The following is a 26,293-nucleotide window of genomic DNA, read 5'->3' as shown; positions in this document are numbered from 1 at the left end:
AGAGGAATAAAATATCCATTTGTTTTTGGACTAGTTGATGCTCTATTCCTTCTTTCATTATCATTATCTAACCTTTCTTTTGGTAGAAATAAGTTTAGAGGTCAGACAGGTATCTCTATCCCAAGACTAGAGAGAGAGCTCAAAAATCACTGGGATTCACAGTATCACGCACCCATGAGAAACTCTAACAACAGTGGATTAACTTAAAATAAGATTCTCACCTATAAGCATTCTTTTTTTTTTTTTCTTTTCTTTAAAGTTTCAAAATTATACTTCAATAATATTACAATATTGGAGACAATTTTAATACTACTTAATTAAAATTCATTATACTTTGTGTGCATTAAAAATTGTTTGACATTTTAAGTTCTTAATTAATTCTATTGAATTGATTATATATATTTGAGTGCAAAGCATAATTATTGGGCACAAATAATGGCCAGTTTTTTATGAAGGACCAAAAGAATATCTTTGTAGAGTAGAAAAAGCTTTAAATAGAAGTATTGAAAAGGGCAAATGCACTTCTGATGGCTGAACGCGGAGAACAGAAGCCGCATTTCACCTTTTCATCTTCCTTCTTCAACTGCATAATTATTCTATGGCCTCCACAATCACATCCAACAGTGAATTTTTAGTTTTCTGAGGGCAGTTTTTTAATTACTTTTCTTTTTCTGTTAATTTTAATTGGATGATATTATAGATCAATTTTCACACATCATATTATAATGTTTCTTAAATCTTGGATATATTTTTTATGAATTCGAATTAGACTCTATTTAAAAACTCTGTGATACGATTTAAATAAAATATTATTTGATGCATGTGATGATAGCAGAGGGGTACAGATATATATTTTACCTATTTTGATAGATTATGAAAATTTAGATAAAATTTATTTGAATGGTTATGAGCGATTATGACTTTTTCTTTTTCACAATAAAATTGTTTCTTCCGCATTTTATCTATGGAATAAATTTTATAATAAAATCATATAAATTTTGTCTTTATTATTTTTTTTTACACTTTGTGAGTGCGATCGTATGTGCAACTTAAATTTTGCTCTGTTATAACATAAATTTATATTTTAAATATTACTAAAGATTGTTTCCAAGACTCGCCTTAAGGATATAAATCCTTGATAAACAAGGTAGGAAGTATACCCTCTAGCTAACCAGGCTGCCCCTTTGGGTTAAGGCTTTACAGTTTACAATCAAACTAAAGAATTTTGGATATATCTTCTCTTCAAAATAAGTATATATATAGAGAAGCCCTCTTACTTCTTTTGCAATGAAGATACTACTCTTAACATATTCTATCTAGAAAACATCAGCTGCTGAGCTCACTAGTTCTCTTTTCATTCAGTAATTGTACTTTGTCTTTGATTCTGTTAGTTAATTAGCCAGCCCGTTTGAGTGTAATTTCATTCTATTGCATCCTATGATTCTTAGAGTTTAAATTTCTTTATGTGATTCTAGGCAGGAGGAAAAAATTGAACTTGGGAACTTCTCCTGGATAGAGGAAAGGCTTGGTTGATTGCCTTGGAGGAAAAGATATGGATATCAGCAAGAAAGAGTCGTCTTCGTCTCAGAGTCATTCTGAATCTTTGCCTTATGTTCACAAGGTTGGACTGCCTCCAAAGCAAAATCTTTTCAAGGAAATTACTGCAGCTGTGAAAGAAACTCTTTTCGCAGATGATCCGTTGCGCCCATTTAAGGATCAAACAGGATCAAGAAAGTTTATCCTTGGAATTCAAACTCTTTTCCCCATTTTTGAATGGGGAAGACACTACAGCTTCGAAAAATTTAAAGGGGATTTCGTTGCAGGCCTTACCATTGCAAGCCTTTGTATTCCACAGGTAAGAATCTTGATTGATTTTAATGTATGGCATATGATCTTGATTGTTTGTTTCCAGCTTTAATGATGCTTCAGAATTTGTAATTCAGGATATTGGATATGCACAGCTTGCAAACCTTAAGCCTCAATATGGGTTATGTAAGTGATCTTCTTGTTACTAACAGTTTCATCTTTCTTGGAATCCCTTGGAAAACACGGCCTTTCTCCTGAAAAGCAATCAAGATCCTTGCAACCTCATAATCCTGAAAAACGACTCCTGAGCGACCTGAATTTTAAAACTTGCGTTCCTTTGTACGTTGCAGATAGTAGCTTTGTTCCACCTCTTGTTTATGCCTTCATGGGTAGTTCAAGAGATATTGCTATAGGACCAGTGGCAGTGGTGTCCCTCTTGCTTGCAACTCTTTTGCAGGATGAGATTGATCCTTCTAAGGACCCTGTTAACTATCTACGCCTAGCGTTCACAGCTACATTCTTCGCAGGAATCACTCAAGTTACTCTAGGATTTTTCAGGTTTTGCTTGCTGCTACTTTTAATCACTGAATATGATGATTGCTATGCATGCTAGCTGGCCCACTTGAACTAATTCCTTGTCTTTGGTCTTGTTTGAATATGGTTTCAGATTGGGTTTTCTGATTGATTTCCTATCTCATGCTGCCATTGTTGGGTTTATGGCTGGAGCTGCCATTACTATTGCCCTTCAACAACTTAAAGGACTGCTTGGCATAACTCATTTCACAAAGAAGACTGATATAGTCTCCGTGATGCGCTCCGTCTTGACTACAGCTCATCATGGTGTAAGTGATTAGCACAAAGGCATTTTTTTATTTTTATTTGGATTTCTTTTCCTGTGCAATAATCTTTGTACATGTTCTTTTTTTCCAGTGGAACTGGCAGACAATTGTCATAGGATTATCATTCTTGGTCTTCCTTTTGGTAGCCAAGCACATTGTAAGAACTCTATTCCTTTCTAAATTATATATATATATATATATATATATATATATATATTCTTCTCAGAGGTGCAAAAATTCTTGATTAATGCTTATACAATACTGGTGCAGGGGAAAAAGAATAAGAAATTATTCTGGGTAGCTGCAATTGCTCCTTTGATCTCTATGATTCTTTCCACTCTTCTAGTGTATGTTACTCATGCTGAGAAGCATGGAGTTAAAATTGTAAGTCTTGTTTCTTGATAAAAATCTTCTTTATTTTCTTGTTTAATGCAAAATGAAATTGTAAATTCTTGTCATGATGTAATTCCAAGGTACGTGAGATTAAAAGAGGGGTAAATCCATCATCTTTGAATGAAATTTTTTTCTCTGGAGAGCATCTTGGCAAAGGCTTCAGGATTGGTGTTGTTGCTGGTATGATTGCCCTGACGGTGAGATATATTTCAGAATCCTATTCTATACATTCTTTAAAAATGAGTTTTAACCAGAGCAGCAGGATATATAATTCCACATTTTCTGATCTTCAGGAAGCAATCGCCATTGGAAGGACATTTGCTGCCATGAAGGACTACCAGATTGATGGAAACAAAGAAATGGTAGCATTAGGAACCATGAATGTTGTTGGTTCAATGACATCCTGCTATGTGGCTACAGGTTTAGTAACAGTATTCGTGTTAAAACAAATTCTTATTAGCATCTTATTCCACATCGCCTGCTTTCTATTTGAGACTGCATTTCTAATATGGTATCAAAGAGATACCTTTCCTTAATTGTAGGCTTATGTGGAGTTGGGCTGTTTTGCCGAACATTCTTCTTATAAGATGCTTACAAGATGTGTTGCTGATCTTTGTTCAGGATCATTTTCTCGATCAGCAGTGAACTTCATGGCAGGCTGCAACACTGCTGTCTCAAACATAGTGATGTCCTTAGTTGTATTATTAACTTTGGAGCTCATTACTCCATTGTTTAAATACACCCCGAATGCTATACTTTCCTCTATTGTCATATCTGCTGTGATTGGCCTAATAGACATTGAAGCAGTAATTTTGATATGGAAGATTGATAAATTTGATTTTGTTGCCTGTATGGGAGCCTTCTTCGGTGTAGTATTTTCTTCTGTTGAGATAGGCCTCTTAATTGCTGTAAGATCGAATAGTACAGAACTTTCAGCATTTCCTGCTATGGTTTGCTTCTATGTTTTGTTACTAAATTTTGCTAGGACAGGTCTCAATTTCGTTTGCTAAAATCCTATTACAAGTGACAAGGCCAAGGACTGCCATACTTGGAAAATTACCTAGGACGACTGTTTACAGGAACATTCAACAGTATCCTGAGGCTTCCAAGGTTCAGGGAATTTTAATTGTCAGAGTTGATTCAGCAATTTACTTTTCCAACTCAAATTATATCAAGGAGAGGTATTCTTTTAAAATTTTTCAAGCCCTGGACTCTGCACATGAACAAGAAATTAGCAGTCAATTTCAAGTGATTATTTAAGAGGTCACCTGTTTTCATTCTTTTTGCAGGATTTTGAGATGGCTGACTGATGAAGAAGAACGTCTTAAAGAAAATAACTTACCCAGAATCCAGTTTTTAATCGTCGAAATGTCTCGTAAGAAATACATAAAATGCAAGAAGTCTAGTACACTGAAGCTCCAATTTAATTTGTGATCTCACTATACATGTTCTTGCAGCTGTAACTGATATTGACACTAGTGGGATCCATGCCTTCAAAGAGTTGCATCGTAGTCTTCAGAAGAGGAATGTTCAGGTAATATATGCAGACTAATGAATATATATGAACAAGATAATCTCGTTAAGCATCACATATCCTGAGAATCAATTGTCTCCCAACAGCTTGTTCTAGCAAATCCAGGGCCTGTGGTGATGGACAAGCTCCATGCTTCTGGGTTTGCAGAGATGATAGGGGAGAACAACATTTTTCTGACAGTCGCAGATGCTGTTCATACATGTGCTCCAAAGATGGTGGAAGTGTGAAGTCATTATCATCCCTAAAACATTGGAAGCTGCTTTCCATTACACAATTGTAACATTTTGGTAGCACGCTCCTAATGGATCAATTTGATCCGGATCAAAGGGCTAAAAATGTATTTTTCATTTATGAAACACTTAATATCACTTTTTGTTAATGAATTTCTTATCGGGTGTGACTATCATAAGCTCGATGAAAATGAGTTTAGTTGCCTTTAAATTAAATATTTATACTAAAATTATACACTCATTATTTTAAGGGTAAACTATAATTTAGTGTCTGAGGTTTGACAAAACCTATAACTTAGTCCTTGTATTTTCAAAACCAAGCAATTTAGTCTATGAGATTTGACCAAACTTACAACTTAGTCCCTGCAGTTAGAATTCCATTAAATTATTGTTAATTTTAGTAAAAATGACAAAAATTTTCTTATCTTTATTTTTAATCTGAAAATAATTTAGTCCATAAGATTTTATTTTCTTAATAATTTAGTCCCTGAGATTTCGTTTTATTAGCAATTTGGTCTTTGTCCTATTAAAATAGGGTCTCATTAAATTAAAAAATTTTAAATTTAAATTATTAAAATATAAATTAATTACTTTAAGGTCCTTAAAAATTTTGGCTAATTACAAAATCATATATATATTTTACAAATTGATTATTAAATATTATAATTATTTATAAATAAGCCTTATAATTTTGTAAAATTCTATTTTGTTATTATTATTTTAATAATATATAAATAATTATACTCATATATTTATCGATTTATAATATTTTCATATATTATATTATATTGTTATATATATAAAAAAAAGAAAAATATGAATATAATAAAACTTTAAGGACGAAATTGTTTTTAGACTGAAAATAGAGTTAAAAGTATTTTGGTATTTTTACTAAATTTAAAGGGGAAGTAATCATAATTCTAACAATAGGGACTAACTTGTAGATTTATTAAAGTGTCAAGAACTAATTCGCTTATTTTTAAAACTATAGGGACTAATTTCTAAGTTTAAACAGATCTCAAGGACTAAATTGTCAATAAAATAAAATCTCAGGGCTAAATTATTTTCAAATTAAAAATAGAGTTATGGACATTTTGATTTTTTTGCTATAATTAATGATAATTAAAATTCTAACAATGTAGACTAAATTATGGATTTTGTTAAATTTCAGGAATTAAATTATTTAGTTTTGAAAATAAAGAATTTAGAAATTTTGTCCATTAAATTGTAGTTTACCCTTATTTTAATTATATGCACATATTACTTAATTTTACATGTTCAAATTTTAAAATTATTTATTTCTTTATTTATGAGTTGTAAAGTTTTAAAAACAAAAAACTTCTATGAGAGAGGGATTGACAATTGGACTAATAAGAGACTTTATGTTGTAATTTGATTAAATACTTAATTTTGACATTTTATTTTTATAATATTATCATATCAATAATTGAAAATAATTTTAATTATTTTAATACATTTTTGTAAAAAATTATAATGTAAAAATTATCACATTGGTTTAATTTTCTTTAACTCAAATAATTTCATTATGATATAAAATTCGGATGTAATTATTTTTCATTGATACAAACTATGACCAAATTTTGAATGATTTGAATTAGTTGGACTGATGAATCAAATCTGTTCCTATTACCAATGCAATTTAAGAAATATTAACTAGAAAGAAGATAATTACTCCCCCTGTCTTAATTCAATAGCATTTTAAATATTATGTTATGTAAAATAAATATAATTCTGAATTTATTATTTATTTTATAAAATTAAAATGTTAAGGATATTTTAAGAAATAAATGTAAATAAATTTTTAATTTTGTATTTATTTTAAACATAATTTTATAAAATTTAATTTAAATGTATTTTTAAGTTTCAACATATCATGTAACATCCCTCACCCGACTACAGTGTAGCTGAGCAAGGCGTGCTATATTCGGTGCCAGAGCACCCTATCTTATCTTACTTTATTCCTTTAATAATTTGATCTCGTTATATTTTAATATTAATTATTTTTCTATGGAGAAACCAGCGGAGTTTCCCCTATTTTATTAAATATTGACGTGATTTACTATTCACTTGTTTGAAATTTTCAATAATATTTTCAAATAGAAATCTCGTCATTTCATGCATCATCTATATATTTTAATTCCGTATTTAAATCTATACAATTTCATTCATATCCATTTCCATACATTCCCATTTATGCTCAACTCATATATGAAAATTTTCAATCTTCATTAATTTACATGATATACAATTTAATTACATATGAACTAACCGATTTATTAATTTACATCACATACATGTTAATTACATTTTCATAATCTACTTTACAATACTATAACTAAGCATTTTATACAACATACAAATTATGACCTATATAGGCCCTATCTACATGCATTGCTGAGGAGATGACAACCTTGAATACTTAGACACTTCTGCAGATCAGAACTTTAAAATCTCTGTTTAATATTCATTGGGCTTTACTTTCAATACCTGCGCGAGGAAACAAATCCATCACTCTAAGCATTGCTGCTTAGTGGTGCAATAATATAACAAGAAAATAATATACAATGAAAAAAAAAGAAATGGATCAAAATTTGGATACTCTAGAATTTAATCTAATTTCATATAATACTTCTAGTATTAACTATCTTTTGTTCTAATTTATTCCTTTTCAGAAGCACTCAATTCTTTCATAATAATTAAATTTTAATATCGTTCCAAGTCATTTCAATTCTTTCTGTTAAATAACTAATTTAATTTATTTTAAATATTCTTACTCATTTATTTAATTGCTAATATTTTCAGTTGCTAATATTCTTAACTTATTTCAATAAATTTCACTGCCCAAGTAACCTATGACAGGCTGACTAAACTAAATAACGGGTCGTTGGCACTGGACATCGCGGTGCCTCGGGCCGTCATACCATGGGACGCGGAACGTCAACCACGTTTATAGTCAGTATTGCTAAAAAGCCATGATAACATATAATTGGGCATAAAAGCCATGAGTATGGGCGTAAAGCAATGAGTGCGGGTATAAAGCCATAAATACAGGCATAAAGCCTTTTACAGTACTACTAAAATAATACCCTATTGGCATGTCAATCTATCCAATCTGACACACGTGTCTTGACAATACATGAGCACATAGTACCATTAAATGTTCATAAGTTTCATTATTTTATTATAGGTTCTAATTATAATTTCTAGCATTTTAATCTTTTTCATAATAGAAACATAAATCTCTAAGTCTAATATTTACATAATTTATGAATTCATCATAATTTATATATTCATTATGTTATCCATAATTATCACAATTCAAAATAATGGTTCTCATGCACCATTGTACTCAAAATACTTTTTCTTGTCCTTTCTCCAATAATGGGAACTAAGTCTTATTTATACATTCATCTATTCATTGCCCTATTTATATAAATTATTATTCATATTCCAAGTAGTCCATGAATATTTCATGGATTTCAAATTTAGCTAAATTTTCCTTAAATCCTAGTATCACTCAAATTCAAAAATTTAAATCAACTATTTACATTATCTATATCTTAACCATTACAATAGCTTTCTAATTTATTATACCCTTTCCTATATCATTGGGGTCGCTCAACTTCACCATTCACCATTTTACCTACTACATCTTATATTAACAACTACAATGGTTCTTATAGTTTATTTTTCTACTTCACATAATTTAGTGGTTGCTATTCATTTGACTATTTCCATTCAAAGGTTGACTTTTTGATTCATAATAGATTTGTTAAGCCTAAGTTCACCAATATACCACATTTTACATTTTATTTTTGTTGGTATTGATTTCCAATACCATTTCAAAACTTATTTTATGTTATTCAAAATTTTCAGATTTCATACCTTAAGTTTACTGCTCCATTGGTCTAAGGTACAGTGAGAATTTGACAAACTTTTCTTTATCAAAGTTATTCCTTTATGTGTCTTCTTTAATTTCCTTAATGAATCACTCCATTTGGAGTTTTCTAGCTCAAATTATGGCCATTTTACCATAACTGACTGGATTGACCTGTACCTAGAATTTCTGGGCAATCCTGGTTCTGCCAGATTTGGTATCTTGATTTGGTGGACAATTCCATTAAGTTCTAGTCAAAATTTGGAATTATGTTCTCCATGAAAGTTGTTCTAAATTGTCTAATCTTTCCATTGATATAAAATTTAGGTCATTTGGACATTTCTACACTGAGTTATGATTTTAAACAAATACTGTTCATTTGGTCAATTTTCAGGACCAGTAGGTTGATTACCCGGATTTGGTCAATTTTTAGGGTATCCTGAGTTTGTTTCTGGGCAGGGTTTCTTCATCAAAGTTGTGTCATTATGTATCTAGTTTCACCTCCAATTGGCCTTGCACCAATTGGAGTTACACAAATCAAATTAGGACTACCTAAACATACTGGACTCAATGTCTAGAAATTCTGTCACAATTGGGCAGCATACCATTTCAATTCCAATGGTCTCCAATTTAAGGTCAAAATTCATTAAATGGTCACTAATTGACCATTAGAACTTAAATTAAACATCTAAGCATTAAATCCTCAATTAAATCTCAAAACCCTAACCCTAACAATCCATCACTTCATCAAACATACACAAATCAACATCTAACTCTAATATAATTATCAAACATCATTCCCAAGCAATTTAATTCAATCAAATCAACAATTCTCAACCTTCCCCCATGGCTACCAAAAATTAGAATGTTCCTAACATGCATATTTTCTTCAAATTTTCTCCATTTTCGAACTTAACTCAAAGTTCAAATAAAAAATATAAAGAGAGAAGTAAGAGATTTAGCACTACCCTTAATGAGTTAACTCCAAGAATTCTAATTCTTCTATTTCTCCCTTTCTTTTTGCTTCCAAGCTCTTAATTAAGGTTAGATAACATATTTTAATGAAGATGGATAGAAAAATAGAGTGAGTTTTCAAGGGAGATTGAAGCTTGGAAGAATGGCTATGGAGGAATGGTGGTTTCTTTCTTCTTTCTCTCTCTTTTCTCTTTGGTTCGGCTGCCCATGGTGAGAAGATGCTTATTTGTTTGTCAATTTTTGTCTCATTTATCTCCTTTTTATTAGTTTATTAATTAGTTGTCTAATGGTGATTTGTGGAGGGCTTTTAATTGCATCATGCTTACTCAAGCATGATGTAATTATTAAGCTTTTCTTTCATTTTTCTTTTCTTTCATTTCTACTCATTTTCAATTAATTTTTTAGCAATATTTATTCACATTTTATGTCATAATAATTATTTACTTAATTGGATAAGTCGGCCAAAAATCATCTATGAAGACGATATGACTAAAATGCCCTCCGTTTGGCTTATTGAGCCAAAATCGTCTGTACCGATCGAAAAAAATTTTTAAGCCTTTTTTTGGCATTTTAATGCCATAGAAACCTCAATGACTCTTCTCTGGAGTCTCAAAAATTATTTCATAAATTTTCTCCCAGGTTTAAGGCTCCTAGCTACGAAAACCGCAACTTCCCACTAGGTTACCCATCGCTAGGGAACCGGCTCATTTAACTTGGTTGTATTTTATTTCTAAAATTTTTTCTAAATTTTTCTTATTAATATTTGAATTATTTATGACTCCTCACTCTATTCTAAATATTTTTCCAGACGTTCTAACTGTCCGGACCGACACCGATCACCTGAACAATAGAATGTACGGAATTACTACAGTGAGAGTGTTACATATCAAATATGAAAATTTATTTACAAATAAATTTTATTTATAAATAAATTCTGCATTTTGAATTTCATCATGCCAAAGAGAGGTTAAATAGAGGCTTAATGATAATTCAAGCTGCTCATCAGCTCAATTTCTGAGTTTTCTAGTTGAACCGATGGGCTATATCCAAGTTTTGAAGCCATGGTTTACATCTTGCCTCTTTTTGACCAGTTGCTTTGGTCACTCAAGCAACTGAAAGCAACTGGTGGCTTGTGCAAATCAAATTATATATTATATATTAATAATAAATTAATTTAATAAAATTAAAAGATACATGACATAATTAAAATATTGTTCAAACCATTAAACTAAAATAAATTATATAATTAAATAAAAAAAATATATAAAAGGTATATACAAAAACTTGGATTTTATTTATAATTTTAAGCTTTTTTAAAAAATATTTTCATATTTTTTAATATTTGAGACATTTAAAAAAATAAATTAATAAAAAATATTTTCATAATTTAAAAAAACTAAATCATTCTTAAAAAAAATGACTTTCTCTTTTAAAAAAAATATTTTCTAAACTTTTTCAATTTTAATAAGATATGAAAAAATATATATAACATAAATACGCACTATTATATTGACATTGTAATCATATAATAAAAAATCATTTTTTTAAAAAGAATTTTTTTAAAAAAATTTATATATAAATTATTTTCTGTAAAATAAACAGAGATTTATTTCTAATCTTTAAACTAATCAAACTACATATTATTAAAAGTTGACACCAAGTCTTCCATTTGAAAAAAAAAATCTAATTATTTCTATACATGTGTTGGAGACTTGTCCCATTTAAAACTATGCATAAGGAAGGAAACTCATTATAACCCTCACATATTAGGAAAATTATAATATACAACAAGAGTATTAAAAATAATATTTTTTAGATATAAAAATTTTAAAATTTTTTATTTATAATAAATAAAATTCATATATTTATATACAGAAAACATCCCTTCATATATATATATATATATATATATATATATATATATATATATATATATATATATATATATATATGATTTGGCACCCCACAAGAAACATATTATATATGCATTGGTAGTATGTCATTTTCTATTTATTTTATTTTATTTTCTTTCTTGTTATCATAGACAACTTCAATGAAAAGATATGAATAAGGTATATATACATCTGCCAAGTGGATGTGGAAGAGCAAACTTTCATATCAATGAATTTTAATTCAGTAATGCATAGTGTTTTTAAGATTATAAGATCTATTAATTTGAATTTTAATCAAACTTAATCATTTAAAAAAAGTACACTTTTAAAATTATTTTAAGAAAAAATTTAATTTTGATATAAAAAAATAATTTGAAAAATATAACTATAAAAAAATTTATTTAATTTCTGTGACAGGACTTTTTATCTGTTTGATAAATAAGATGGAAGTAAGTTGTATTTATATATATATTTTCAAATTATTTATATGTTAAATTTATTTCAATATCTAAAACTTTTATCACATGCTGTATTTATGAGTCTACATTTCTTCATTATATTTTTTAATGAAAAAATTGCAAAAAAAAATTATAAATAATTGTGATCAACTTTTTATCTGTATACTCTTAATTTATATTTGCAGTGATCATATTATTGATAATCTTATCCTTATGGATAGATTTAAAAAAAAAAATTCATACACTAATTTTTTTTTTTATATATTTATCATTCACCACAAATAAACACTTTTAAATTAATAAATTTTAATTCAATAATATTAAAATATTTTTTAAAAATTATAATTTTATTAATAAAATTCAGAAAAAAAACTTAATATATTAGGTTTAAACTAAACCCATACCAGCAAGTCTCCCCAATACACTCAACATAGAATCCAAAATGTTAAGTGAAAAAACCTGAAAGAAAATCAGACAAAAGATTATTACATAAAGAGCTCAGAGGCTCATACCAAAAAGTGGGACTAGCATGAAATATAGCTATCCTAGTCAAAGAATGAGCTGTTACATTAGCTTAATGCCTAATCTAAGTCAAGGTCTAATCAGACCCTTAAGATAAGAGTTGTTTACAATTACAAATTATTTGTTCAAACTCAGACCAATCATCCTGAATAGAATGAATAGCATCCACCACAATTTTAGCATTCATCTCAATATCAACATTACCAATATTGCTATTTTTCAACTAAAAAAGAGCTTCTCTAAGAGCAAGAGTTTCAACTAAACTTGGTAAGAAAATAATATCTTGGAATCCTGTTAAACCTGATATGAAGGAACCATTTGAATCACGCAAAACAACAGCATAAGAAGTGCAATAATCCTTGCTATGAATCCCTACAACTTGAAACATCCCACCAAAGGCTTACTCCACACTGCATGTTGTGCAAGCACTGGACCAGGAGAGGCACTCGTAGTAGCACGAGCTAACTGCCATTCTTCCGGCAACCGCAGCCCACCCAACACAATGTCACTTGCTACCCAAGACTTACCTTGCCAAACCATTATATTTCGACGGTTCCACATGCTCCACAATGTAGAACAAATCTTCTCCATGGTACTACCATCAACAACCCGCTAAAAGATAACCAACAAATCAATAAAACAAGAGAAAGAGGCGATACCTAAATCCAACCCAAAATACCTCCAACAATTATTAGCAAGAAGATATTATAAGAAGACATGAAGATCCTTCTCAACACAACCACAAATAGAACAATGCACATTAATAATTATTCTTAAGAACGCTTATCATTTTTAAAATTTGCAATAATTTTATTTATAGTAATAAATAAAATTAATTTAATAAGTCTAAAAAATAATTTAGTGAAATAAAAAATAAAAAGTCATTTTTAATTTCCTTAAAAATAGAATTACAAATATTATTACGAAAACAAAATATTCTTCAATTATGTTATTGTAGTTCTTCTCGATTTACATAATATATAGTCTAAAGTTAATATATATATATATATATATATAATATTCTTACTTTAATTAATTTATCTAATTTACTTTTAAAATTTAATTAATATTACTTAATTTTCACTGAACAATATCATCATAAATTTACATTATTTATGACAGATATCTTTTGTAGAAGAGGATAATATTTATATTAAAAAACATAAAATATTATCATTTTAGATATTTTACCCATATAAATGATGGTTAATTATTACTAATACAAAAATATACTATTTAATTCTTATATTTTACTTCTGATAAACTAAAGTCTCTCCATCAATTTTTTCATTAATTAACAAATTTTAATCCAGTTAAATTACTATTTAATCTCTTTAATAATGAAATTAATTAGTTAGTTCTCATATTTTGAAAAATACTATTATTTAGCCATTCTATTTAAGTGAAACTAATTAATTGGTCCCCATAGTTTGAGAAATATATTTCTAGATGAAGAATAAAAAATTTTATTGTATTAAGATTAAATCTGAATTTACATTTTTTTTAATTGTTCAAGTATTTTAATTTAATTCCTTGGGTATATTATTTTTATATTTTTTCTAGTGAAAAACAATATTTGATCAAGCAATAATTAATTTAGATTTTCGAGTAATCATGGTAATAATTAAGGAAATTGAATGAAATTATACTTGAATAATTTTTTTTAAAAAAATATAAATTCAAATTTCTTCTCCACACAACAAAATTTATATTTTTCGTATAAGAACATGTTTTTTAAAATATAAGGATCAAATAATTAGTTTTATTAAAATAAAAAATAAATAATAATATTTTTTAAAATACTATAATTTAACTAAAATAGAGAACTAAATAATAGTATTTTTTAAAATATAAGAATCAATTAACTAATTTCACTATACTCTTTAAGATCAAATAGTAATTTTGACTAATATTGACAAAGAAAATTTAATGAAAAGATTAAATAATTTAATTAAAAAAAATTATATAACTAAATAATATATTTTTTAAAATATAAAAATTAAATAATTAATTTTATTAAAATATAAAAATTAAATAGTAATTATTTTCTTTCTTATTTTTAAGGATGATTCAAGCTGCCCATCAGCTCAATTTCTGAGTTTTCTAGTTGAACCTATGGGCGATCCAAGTTTCGAAGCCATTGTTTACATCTCGCCTCTTTTGACCAGTTGCTTTGTCGCTTGTGCAAATCAAATTATATATTATATATTAATAATATATAATTTACAAATTAAATTAATAAAATTAAAAAAATGACATAATTGAAATGTTTTTCAAACCATTAAACTAAAATAAATTATATATGTGGGAAAACTATTTGATATACTTTTTTTTTCTTTAATTAAATAAAAAAAATGTAAAAGGGTATATACGAACTTGGATTTTATTTATAATTATCAAACTACATATTATTAAAAGTTGAAATCAAGTCTTGCATTTAAAAAAAAAATTGTAATAATTTGTATACATGTGTTTGGAGGCTTGTCCCCGTTTAAAATTATGTGTGAATGAGAGAAATTATAATATATAAAAATAATATATTTTTAAATACAAAAATTTTAAGATTTCTTTATTTATAAAAAAATAAACCGATGTATTTAGGTAAAAAGATATATGGATTGGTAGTATGTCATTTTCTATTTATTTTATTTTATTTCCTTACTTCTTATTATAGACAATCTCAATGAAAAAAAATATATACACACACACACCAAATGGATGTGAAAGAGTACACTTTCTACTAATAAACTGAGTTGTTTGTGTGCCTATCTCTCGATTAAAAAAAAAAAAATGTGACCTTGAGTAAAAATAAAATGTGAGATTGAGTGTCCCTATGTGGCTCTGGTTGAGGTCCGCAAATGGATTGAGTATGCCTGGAGGCTGATCCTTCAAGATACTACATCAGTTGTAGATAGCATGCATGTGTGGCTTTTGTGAAAAGAATAACCTTATTAAAATTGTCATGGTTTTAACAAGTGTTCATTTTCATTAGATTCAATCGTTAATATATATATATATATATTGTTTAAAGAGGAAATTTAATTTTGATGTATAAAAAAAATTTAATTTCTGTGACAGTATTTTTAATCTATTTGATAAATAAGATGGAAGTAAGTTTTATTTATATGTTTTTTTTGGAAGTATTTATATTTTAAATTTATTTCAATATCTAAAAATTTTTATCACATGCGGTATTTATGAATCTCAATTTCTTCATTATATTTTTTAATGAAAAAATTGCAAAAAAAGAAAATGGTATAAATATATAATTGTGATCAACTTTATTCTTAATTTATATTTGCAGTGATCATATTATTGATAATCTTATCTTTATGGGTATAAAAGAAATAATCATACACTATTTTGTTATATATATATATATATATATATATATATATATATTTTTTTTTTTTTTTTTTATTTATTTATCATTCAACACAAATAAACTCTCTTTTAAATTAATAAATTTTAATTCAATAATACTAAAATTATTTTAAAAATTATAATTTTCATTCATAAAAATTGTGTTTAAGATAGCAACCGGTTTAGATATTCAAACAAATTTGTAGTGTATTGAAAAATTCTTGCCTAGATATAATTTATCGTGAATTCAAAATATAATATGAATGATGAGACCTGCACAAAAAATAAATGAAATATTTGTATTTCAAATTTAAAATAAATCACGTTTAGATAAAATTTTTTTATTTATTATTAAAAAATTTTCTTATTTAAATCTGATCAATCATATATTCAAAATATAAAATATAAAATAGAATCCATTTATTAAATATATAAATTTACATATTTATAACTTACATCTATAATATATCAGATCTCAATAAGAATTTCAATAGGAATTCTTCTCATTGAATAAATAACAATGGTGATTGTGACAATAAGATGCAAACAATAAACCTTTTTTTTTTTTAAGTTATTTGTCCCTTTTGGATCAAATTTATCCATATCTTGAGCATTAATTTTAAGACTAGAGCAAAATTTATATTTTTTTTATTATAGTAAATGGTATATTGAACGTTAGTCTAATACAAGAAGACCATTTATTCATATTATAATAATTTATAAATGAGAAAAATATATTTTTTTTATAATTTGACAAAAAAAATTCAAATTCATGGTGTTTGTTTTCATATTATAATATTTAGATGTTTGTTTTAGCAGCAGGTTTTTAGTATTGGTTTTCTCTTTTCTGCTGTACCGGGAGTGGTTTTCTAACCCTTACTCTTTTATTTTATTAATAAAATTTTTCTTAAAATTTTATGAGAATTTTATTTAATTAATTTTTTATTTAATTTTTATAATTAAAATAAAAGAATCTAATTTTTTTTAATTTAAAAATATTTATTTTAAAATATATAAAAATTAATTGTGATTGTGTGAGAATTTAATTAAATTTTTTAAAATAATTTATTTTAATGAAAATCTATATATATATATACACACACTTTAAGAAAAAATGCCCAGAAATACTCTCTTAAAAGGTTAGGCATATTAATTTTGTAGTTCCTGGTAACATTAATTCTGGCTAATTTGGCTTAGATTTACTAAATCTCAAAAAGATTTAATAGATTAAATAATAATTAATAAATTATATAATGAGTAGGGATGGCAACGGGTCAGGTTTTTGTGGATACTCGATCTGATCGAACCATAATAAGACTAGTTTGGGCCAGGTTTGGGTTTAAAATTTAATACCCGTGATGGGTTCGTGTCGGGTTCAAGTTTTGTATGTTGGGTATCCGTTACCCGAACCCGTTTATATAAATATTTAATTAAATATAAAATATATGTTTTTTTTAATAATATTTATAAATTTTTATATATTTTATTTTATATAAAATAAAATTGAAATATTTTATGAAATTATTAAAATTTTAAAATATAAATTATTAATAAAAATAATTTTTTATATAGATTATTAATTAAATATATAAAATTAAACGGGTTCGAGTATTTTTCGGGTAATAACAATCGGGTTTGGGACGGGTTTGGATAGTTGAGAATAAATTTTAATCTGATTTGGGACGGGTTTTGGTTTTAAGAATATTAATTAGCTTCGGATTCGGATAGAGTGATTTCCGCAAGTATTCTACCCGTTGTTATCCCTAATAATGAGAAGTTACTAGGGCATGTTTACCTTGTAGAAAACAAATTTTTTATTTTTTTAAAAAAAATTATTTTTATTTTTTATAATAAGAAAAAATATAAAAAAAAAAACGTATTAATCCACAAACAATTGAAAACAATTTTCTAATTCAAATAAATAAAAAATTATTTATATTTTTCACAATTAAAAAAATAAATCATAATAAACTTATTAATTTATTTTACACTAATATGATTTTTTTATTATTATAAATAATTATATTTTTAATAATTATCAAATTTTAGTTATAAAAATGACATTGTTTTCTATTTGAAAAACTGAAATTTTATTATAAAGGGAAACGCTGAAAAATAATTTAAAAATGTTATCTAAATCTTAATTAAATTTTGGATAAACTGAAAAACTTAGAAATTAACTCATATAAACACAAAATTCTATTTTTCGGTTTTCTTAGAAAATTTTGTCAAAAAACTAACCCAATTTTCCACAAGTAAATATATTATAATCTTCTCCTTTTCAATAATTTTGTAATAAACATATAATAGATGAATGAAAAGAATCAACTTAAAATCTTTTCACTCCCATGAAATAAAACTAATCATCTCATAACTATTTGACCCATGAGAAATATATATATATATATATATATATATATATATATATATATATATATATATATATTTGTTATGGGTATAATATTAATTAGATGGGTCTCTTTCATATATAATTTGTCAATGAAAGTTGTTGTCAATAGGGTTGAATAATTAACACAATTGTGAAATAAAATATCACCCTATTCAAAACCTCTTCCTATAATTCATTAATAAAAAATAAAGTTGTTCTTTGTTCTTTCCCCATGTTGATACGAATGTGTTTTCTTCTACGCAAAATTTTCTCTTTGTAGTTCTCAGTCACCGAAGAAAGAGGAGACGATAAATTCAACTTCTTCATCATCGCATCCAACAAATCTAAACTCTTGATTCTTTAATCTTTTGTATTCGTTCTTCATTTCTGGTTCCATACATTATTACCCTTTTCTTCTTCTCCCTCTCTCTCTCTCTCCCATGTTCATCATATGACTGCTAATATATATTCATGTGTAAATATACTAGTTATCAAAGGTGGATGATGATGGAGCAGCCACCAGAAGGAAGGTTGTATCTTATATCTAGTTTTTTCTTCTCTTTCATATAGACATCTCTCTCTCTCTCTCTCTTTTGGGTTTCCTTTATTTTTATTGAATTTAATTGCGCCTTTTTTTTTTTTGGCTATCTTTTTCATTGCTTCTCTAGTTTCCAATGGTCTTTTAGATCAATCACTATGAGTGGTGGTAATGAAAAGATTCTAAATTTCAATGTATGTGTGTGTGTGAGAGAGAGAGATTCCATTAAGATCTTTTTAGGTTAAGGGTTAAAGAGTTGAACTCATGATGTTAACCTATAGATAGACTATTCTCATAGTTTAGTACATCATAAAAGAAAGCTAAGTTTCTTTCATTCTTTCCTTTTCATTTATACGTTTACTTAATTGGTAGTTGATTCACATATCAAGATACTAATCAAGTTGGCTTTTGAGGTTATGGTTCTTATCAAGTCTATGAATAGCCAAAGAGGAATAAAATATCTATGTCTCCCATTTGTTTTTGGACTAGTTGATGCTCTATTCCTTCTTTCATTATCATTATCTAACCTTTCTTTTGGTAGAAATAAGTTTAGAGGTCAGACAGGTATCTCTATCCCAAGACTAGAGAGAGAGCTCAAAAATCACTGGGATTCACAGTAGGCTTATGTATCACGCGCCCATGAGAAACTCTAACAACAGTGGATTAACTTGAAATAAGATTCTCACCTATAAGCATTCTTTTTTTTTTTTTCTTTTCTTTAAAGTTTCAAAATTATACTTCAATAATATTACAATATTGGAGACAATTTTAATACTACTTAATTAAAATTCATTATACTTTGTGTGCATTAAAAATTGTTTGACATTTTAAGTTCTTAATTAATTCTATTGAATTGATTATATATATTTGAGTGCAAAGCATAATTCTTGGGCACAAATAATGGCCAGTTTTTTATGAAGGACCAAAAGGATATCTTTGTAGAGTAGAAAAAGCTTTAAATAGAAGTATTGAAAAGGGCAAATGCACTTCTGATGGCTGAACGCGGAGAACAGAAGCCGCATTTCACCTTTTCATCTTCCTTCTTCAACTGCATAATTATTCTATGGCCTCCACAATCATATCCAACAGTGAATTTTTAGTTTATATATATATATATAGCAGTGGGTCAAATGTCCAAACTCAAGTTCTACCCCAACAAATGTCAGAACATAATCTAAAGTATCCTTTGTTTAGCTAAGATCATCCATTGGTGGAATTTATTAGGTCTACATGCAATCATACAATCTGATATCTGAGGGCAGTTTTTTAATTCCTTTACTTTTTCTGTTAATTTCAATTGGATGATATTATAGATCAATTTTCACACATCATATTATAATATTTCTTGAATCTTGGATATATTTTTTATGAATTCGAATTATGACCCTATTTAAAAACCCTGTAATACGATTTAAATAAAATATTATTTGATGCATGTGATCATAGCAGAGGGGTACAGATAATTAAGTATAAATATTGTATATTTTACCTATTTTGATAGATTATGAAAATTTAGATAAAATTTATTTGAATGGTTCCGAGCGATTATGACTTTTTCTTTTTCACAATGAAATTGTTTCTTCCACATTTTATCTATGGAATAAATTTTATAATAAAATCATATAAATTTTGTCTTTATTATTTTTTTTTATACTTTATGAGTGCGATCTTATGTGCAACTTAAATTTTGCTCTGTCATAACATAAATTTATATTTTAAATATTACTAAAGATTGTTTCCAAGACTCGCCTTAAGGATATAAATCCTTGATAAACAAGGTTGGAAGTATACCCTCTAGCTAACCAGGCTGCCCCTTTGGGTTAAGGCTTTACAGTATACAATCAAACTAAAGAATTTTGGATATATCTTCTCTTCAAAATAAGTATATATATAGAGAAGCTCTCTTACTTCTTTTGCAATGAAGATACTACTCTTAACATATTCTATCTAGAAAACATCAGCTGCTGAGCTCACTAGTTCTCTTTTCATTCAGTAATTTTACTTTGTCTTTGATTCTGTTAGTTAGTTAATTAGCCAGCCCGTTTGAGTGTAATTTCATTCTATTGCATCCTATGATTCTTAGAGTTTAAATTTCTTTATGTGATTCTAGGCAGGAGGAAAAAATTGAACTTGGGAACTTCTCCTGGATAGAGGAAAGGCTTGGTTGATTGCCTTGGAGGAAAAGATATGGATATCAACAAGAACGAGTCGTCTTCGTCTCAGAGTCATTCTGAATCTTTGCCTTATGTTCACAAGGTTGGACTGCCTCCAAAGCAAAATCTTTTCAAGGAAATTACTGCAGCTGTGAAAGAAACTCTTTTCGCAGATGATCCGTTGCGCCAATTTAAGGATCAAACAGGATCAAGAAAGTTTATCCTTGGAATTCAAACTCTTTTCCCCATTTTTGAATGGGGAAGAGACTACAGCTTCAAAAAATTTAAAGGGGATTTGGTTGCAGGACTTACCATTGCAAGCCTTTGTATTCCACAGGTAAGAATCTTGATTGAATTTAATGTATGGCATATGATCTTGATTGTTTGTTTCCAGCTTTAATGATGCTTCAGAATTTGTAATTCAGGATATTGGATATGCACAGCTTGCAAACCTTAAGCCTCAATATGGGTTATGTAAGTAATCTTCTTGTTACTAACAGTTTCATCTTTCTTGGAATCCCTTGGAAAACACGGCCTTTCTCCTGAAAAGCAATCAAGATCCTTGCAACCTCATAATCCTGAAAAACGACTCCTGAGCGACCTGAATTTTAAAACTTGCGTTCCTTTGTACATTGCAGATAGTAGCTTTGTTCCACCTCTTGTTTATGCCTTCATGGGTAGTTCAAGAGATATTGCTATAGGACCAGTGGCAGTGGTGTCCCTTTTGCTTGCAACTCTTTTGCAGGATGAGATTGATCCTTCTAAGGACCCTGTTAACTATCTACGCCTAGCGTTCACAGCTACATTCTTCGCTGGAATCACTCAAGTTACTCTAGGATTTTTCAGGTTTTGCTTGCTGCTACTTTTAATCACTGAATATGATGATTGCTATGCATGCTAGCTGGCCCACTTGAACTAATTCCTTGTCTTTGGTCTTGTTTGAATATGGTTTCAGATTGGGTTTTCTGATTGATTTCCTATCTCATGCTGCCATTGTTGGGTTTATGGCTGGAGCTGCCATTACTATTGCCCTTCAACAACTTAAAGGATTGCTTGGCATAACTCATTTCACAAAGAAGACTGATATAGTCTCCGTGATGCGCTCCGTCTTGACTACAGCTCATCATGGTGTAAGTGATTAGCACAAAGGCATTTTTTTATTTTTATTTGGATTTCTTTTCCTGTGCAATCATCTTTGTACATGTTCTTTTTTTCCAGTGGAACTGGCAGACAATTGTCATAGGATTATCATTCTTGGTCTTCCTTTTGTTAGCCAAGCACATTGTAAGAACTCTATTCCTTTCTAAATTATATATATATATATATATATATTCTTCTCAGAGGTGGAAAAATTCTTGATTAATGCTTATACAATACTGGTGCAGGGGAAAAAGAATAAGAAATTGTTCTGGGTAGCTGCAATTGCTCCTTTGATCTCTGTGATTCTTTCCACTCTTCTAGTGCATGTTACTCATGCTGAGAAGCATGGAGTTAAAATTGTAAGTCTTGTTTCTTGATAAAAATCTTCTTTATTTTCTTGTTTAATGCAAAATGAAATTGTAAATTCTTGTCATGATGTAATTCCAAGGTACGTGAGATTAAAAGAGGGGTAAATCCATCATCTTTGAATGAAATTTTTTTCTCTGGAGAGCATCTTGGCAAAGGCTTCAGGATTGGTGTTGTAGCCGGTATGATTGCCCTGACGGTGAGATATATTTCAGAATCCTATTCTATACATTCTTTAAAAATGAGTTTTAACCAGAGCAGCAGGATATATAATTCCACATTTTCTGATCTTCAGGAAGCAATCGCCATTGGAAGGACATTTGCTGCCATGAAGGACTACCAGATTGATGGAAACAAAGAAATGGTAGCATTAGGAACCATGAATGTTGTTGGTTCAATGACATCCTGCTATGTGGCTACAGGTTTAGTAACAGTATTCGTGTTAAAACAAATTCTTATTAGCATCTTATTCCACATCGCCTGCTTTTTATTTGAGACTGCATTTCTAATATGGTATCAAAGAGATACCTTTCCTTAATTGTAGGCTTATGTGGAGTTGGGCTGTTTTGCCGAACATTCTTCTTATAAGATGCTTACAAGATGTGTTGCTGATCTTTGTTCAGGATCATTTTCTCGATCAGCAGTGAACTTCATGGCAGGCTGCAACACTGCTGTCTCAAACATAGTGATGTCCTTAGTTGTATTATTAACTTTGGAGCTCATTACTCCATTGTTTAAATACACCCCGAATGCTATACTTTCCTCTATTGTCATATCTGCTGTGATTGGCCTAATCGACATTGAAGCAGTAATTTTGATATGGAAGATTGATAAATTTGATTTTGTTGCCTGTATGGGAGCCTTCTTTGGTGTAGTATTTTCTTCTGTTGAGATAGGCCTCTTAATTGCTGTAAGATCGAATAGTACAGAACTTTCAGCATTTCCTGCTATGGTTTGCTTCTATGTTTTGTTACTAAATTTTGCTAGGACAGGTCTCAATTTCGTTTGCTAAAATCCTATTACAAGTGACAAGGCCAAGGACTGCCATACTTGGAAAATTACCTAGGACGACTGTTTACAGGAACATTCAACAGTATCCTGAGGCTTCCAAGGTTCAGGGGATTTTAATTGTCAGAGTTGATTCAGCAATTTACTTTTCCAACTCAAATTATATCAAGGAGAGGTATTCTTTTAAAATTTTTCAAGCCCTGGACTCTGCACATGAACAAGAAATTAGCAGTCAATTTCAAGTGATTATTTAAGGGGTCACCTGTTTTCATTCTTTTTGCAGGATTTTGAGATGGCTGACTGATGAAGAAGAACGTCTGAAAGAAAATAACTTACCCAGAATCCAGTTTTTAATCGTCGAAATGTCTCGTAAGAAATACATAAAATGCAAGAAGTCTAGTACACTGAAGCTCCAATTTAATTTGTGATCTCATGATACATGTTCTTGCAGCTGTAACTGATATTGACACTAGTGGGATCCATGCCTTCAAAGAGTTGCATCGTAGTCTTCAGAAGAGGAATGTTCAGGTAATATATGCAGACTAATGAATATCTATGAACAAGATAATCTTGTTAAGCATCATATATCCTGAGAATCAATTGTCTCCCAACAGCTTGTTCTAGCAAATCCAGGGCCTGTGGTGATGGACAAGCTCCATGCTTCTGGGTTTGCAGAGATGATAGGGGAGGACAACATTTTTCTGACAGTCGCAGATGCTGTTCATACATGTGCTCCAAAGATGGTGGAAGTGTGAAGTCATTATCATCCCTAAAACATTGGAAGCTGCTTTCTATTACACAATTGTAACACTTTGGTAGCACACGCTCCTAATGGATCAATTTGATCCTGATCAAAGGGCTAAAAATGTATTTTTCATTTATGAAACACTTAATATCACTTTTTGTTAATGAATTTCTTATCGGGTGTGACTATCATAAGCTCGATGAAAATGAGTTTAGTTGCCTTTAAATTAAATATTTATACTAAAATTATACACTCATTATTTTAAGGGTAAATTATAATTTAGTGGACAAAATCTACAATTTAGTTCCTGTATTTTCAAAACCAAGCAATTTAGTCTCTGAGATTTGATAAAACTTACAACTTAGTCCCTACATTATAATTTCATTAAATTATTGTTAATTTTAGTAAACATGATTAAAATTCTCTTATCTTTATTTTTAATCTGAAAATAATTTAATCCATAAGATTTTATTTTCTTAATAATTTAGTCTCTGAGATTTCGTTTTATTAGCAATTTGGTCTTTGTCCTATTAAAATAGGGTCTCATTAAATTAAAAAATTTTAAATTTAAATTATTAAAATATGAATTAATTACTTTAAAGTGCTTAAAAATTTTGGCTAATTACAAAATCATATATATATTTTACAAATTGATCATTAAATATTATAATTATTTATAAATAAGCCCTTATAATTTTGCAAAATTCTATTTGTTATTATTTTTTTAATAATATATAAATAATTATACACATATATTAATCGATTTATAATATTTTCACATATTATATTATATTGTTATATATAAAAAAAGAAAAATATGAATATAATAAAACTTTAAGGACGAAATTATTTTTAGACTGAAAATAGAGTTAAAAGTATTTTAGTAACCATAATTCTAACAATAGGGACTAACTTGTAGATTTATTAAAGTGTCAAGAACTAATTCGCTTAGTTTTAAAACTATAGGGACTAATTTCTAAGTTTAACCAGATCTTAAGGACTAAATTGTCAATAAAATAAAATCTCAGGACTAAATTATTTTCAGATTAAAAATAGAGTTATGGACATTTTGGTTTTTTTGCTATAATTAATGGTAACTTAATTGAAATTCTAACAGTATAGACTAAATTGTAGGTTTTATCAAATTTTAGAAATTAAATTATTTAGTTTTGAAAATAAAGAATTTAGAAATTTTGCCCATTAAATTGTAGTTTACCCTTATTTTAATTATAAGCACATATTAATTAATTTTACATGTTCAATTTTTAAAATTATTTATTTCTTTATTTATGAGTTGTAAAGTTTTAAAAACAAAAAACTTCTATGAGAGAGGGATTGACAATTGAACTAATAAGATACTTTATGTTGTAATTTGATTAAATACTTAATTTTGACATTTTATTTTTATAATATTATCATATCAATAATTGAAAATAATTTTAATTATTTTAATACATTTTTGGAAAAAAATTATAATGTAAAAATTATCACATTGGTTTAATTTTCTTTAACTCAAATAATTTCATTGTGATATTAAATTCGGATGTAATTATTTTTCATAGATACAAACTATGACCAAATTTTGAATGATTTGAATTAGTTGGACTGATGAATCAAATCTGTTCCTATTACCAATGCAATTTAAGAAATATTAACTAGAAAGAATAAAAAAAAAATACTAACAATTGGTTAAAGTAAAGGAAAAATTGAAAAAATAATTAATATTTTATTATTTTTTTTAAATATAAAATAAAATAAAATAAAATAAATATCTAAATCATTTATTATACTGGGATGGAGGGAGTAAGTAATTTTTCAGGTCGGATTAAAAGTACATTCCATCCACGCCAATATTAGAGAATTTATAATTTAATAAAATGAGTTCGTTTCTAATTTTTTTTTAACTATTTTTGGACGTTTATTCATATTCAACTAATAAAAAAATTAATTAATATCTATCATATTTTTCACATGAAACTCCAATTTCTAAACAAAATTTAATAAAAAAAAACAAGGAGAGAAAATTAGGTTAATTAAACATTAA

The 26,293-nt window shown here is 27.9% G+C and overlaps 2 protein-coding genes across 3 annotated transcripts; both read left to right on the top strand.

Moving 5' to 3' along the window:
• The first annotated feature begins 243 nt into the window (after positions 1–243).
• On the top strand, positions 244–4,915 carry LOC131175570 (sulfate transporter 1.2-like). The gene is made up of 13 exons (XM_058140207.1): positions 244–1,855; positions 1,944–1,992; positions 2,157–2,364; positions 2,474–2,648; positions 2,737–2,802; positions 2,916–3,029; positions 3,119–3,235; positions 3,332–3,458; positions 3,660–3,946; positions 4,029–4,219; positions 4,328–4,413; positions 4,496–4,572; positions 4,659–4,915. Exons 1-13 carry the CDS (start codon positions 1,553–1,555, stop codon positions 4,797–4,799), a joined length of 1,941 nt encoding a protein of 646 aa, XP_057996190.1. The 5' UTR covers positions 244–1,552; the 3' UTR covers positions 4,800–4,915.
• Positions 4,916–18,596: 13,681 nt separating this feature from the next.
• LOC110671615 (sulfate transporter 1.2-like) lies at positions 18,597–24,437 on the top strand. Of its 2 annotated transcripts, XM_058140014.1 has the most exons (14): positions 18,597–18,829; positions 20,948–21,327; positions 21,416–21,464; positions 21,629–21,836; positions 21,946–22,120; positions 22,209–22,274; positions 22,376–22,489; positions 22,579–22,695; positions 22,792–22,918; positions 23,120–23,406; positions 23,489–23,679; positions 23,788–23,873; positions 23,956–24,032; positions 24,119–24,437. In XM_058140014.1, exons 2-14 carry the CDS (start codon positions 21,025–21,027, stop codon positions 24,257–24,259), a joined length of 1,941 nt encoding a protein of 646 aa, XP_057995997.1. In that variant the 5' UTR covers positions 18,597–18,829; positions 20,948–21,024; the 3' UTR covers positions 24,260–24,437. The 2 variants fall into 2 exon arrangements, with proteins under 2 accessions (XP_057995997.1, XP_057995998.1); XM_058140015.1 differs by lacking the exon at positions 18,597–18,829 and having other exon boundaries at positions 21,271–21,327; positions 21,402–21,464.
• The last annotated feature ends 1,856 nt before the right edge of the window (positions 24,438–26,293 follow it).

This window comes from Hevea brasiliensis, chromosome 17, assembly GCF_030052815.1.
Source record: "Hevea brasiliensis isolate MT/VB/25A 57/8 chromosome 17, ASM3005281v1, whole genome shotgun sequence".
Lineage (NCBI taxonomy): Eukaryota > Viridiplantae > Streptophyta > Magnoliopsida > Malpighiales > Euphorbiaceae > Hevea > Hevea brasiliensis.
Note: the sequence above shows the minus strand (reverse complement) of the source record. Positions and strands in the feature narration are given on the sequence as shown.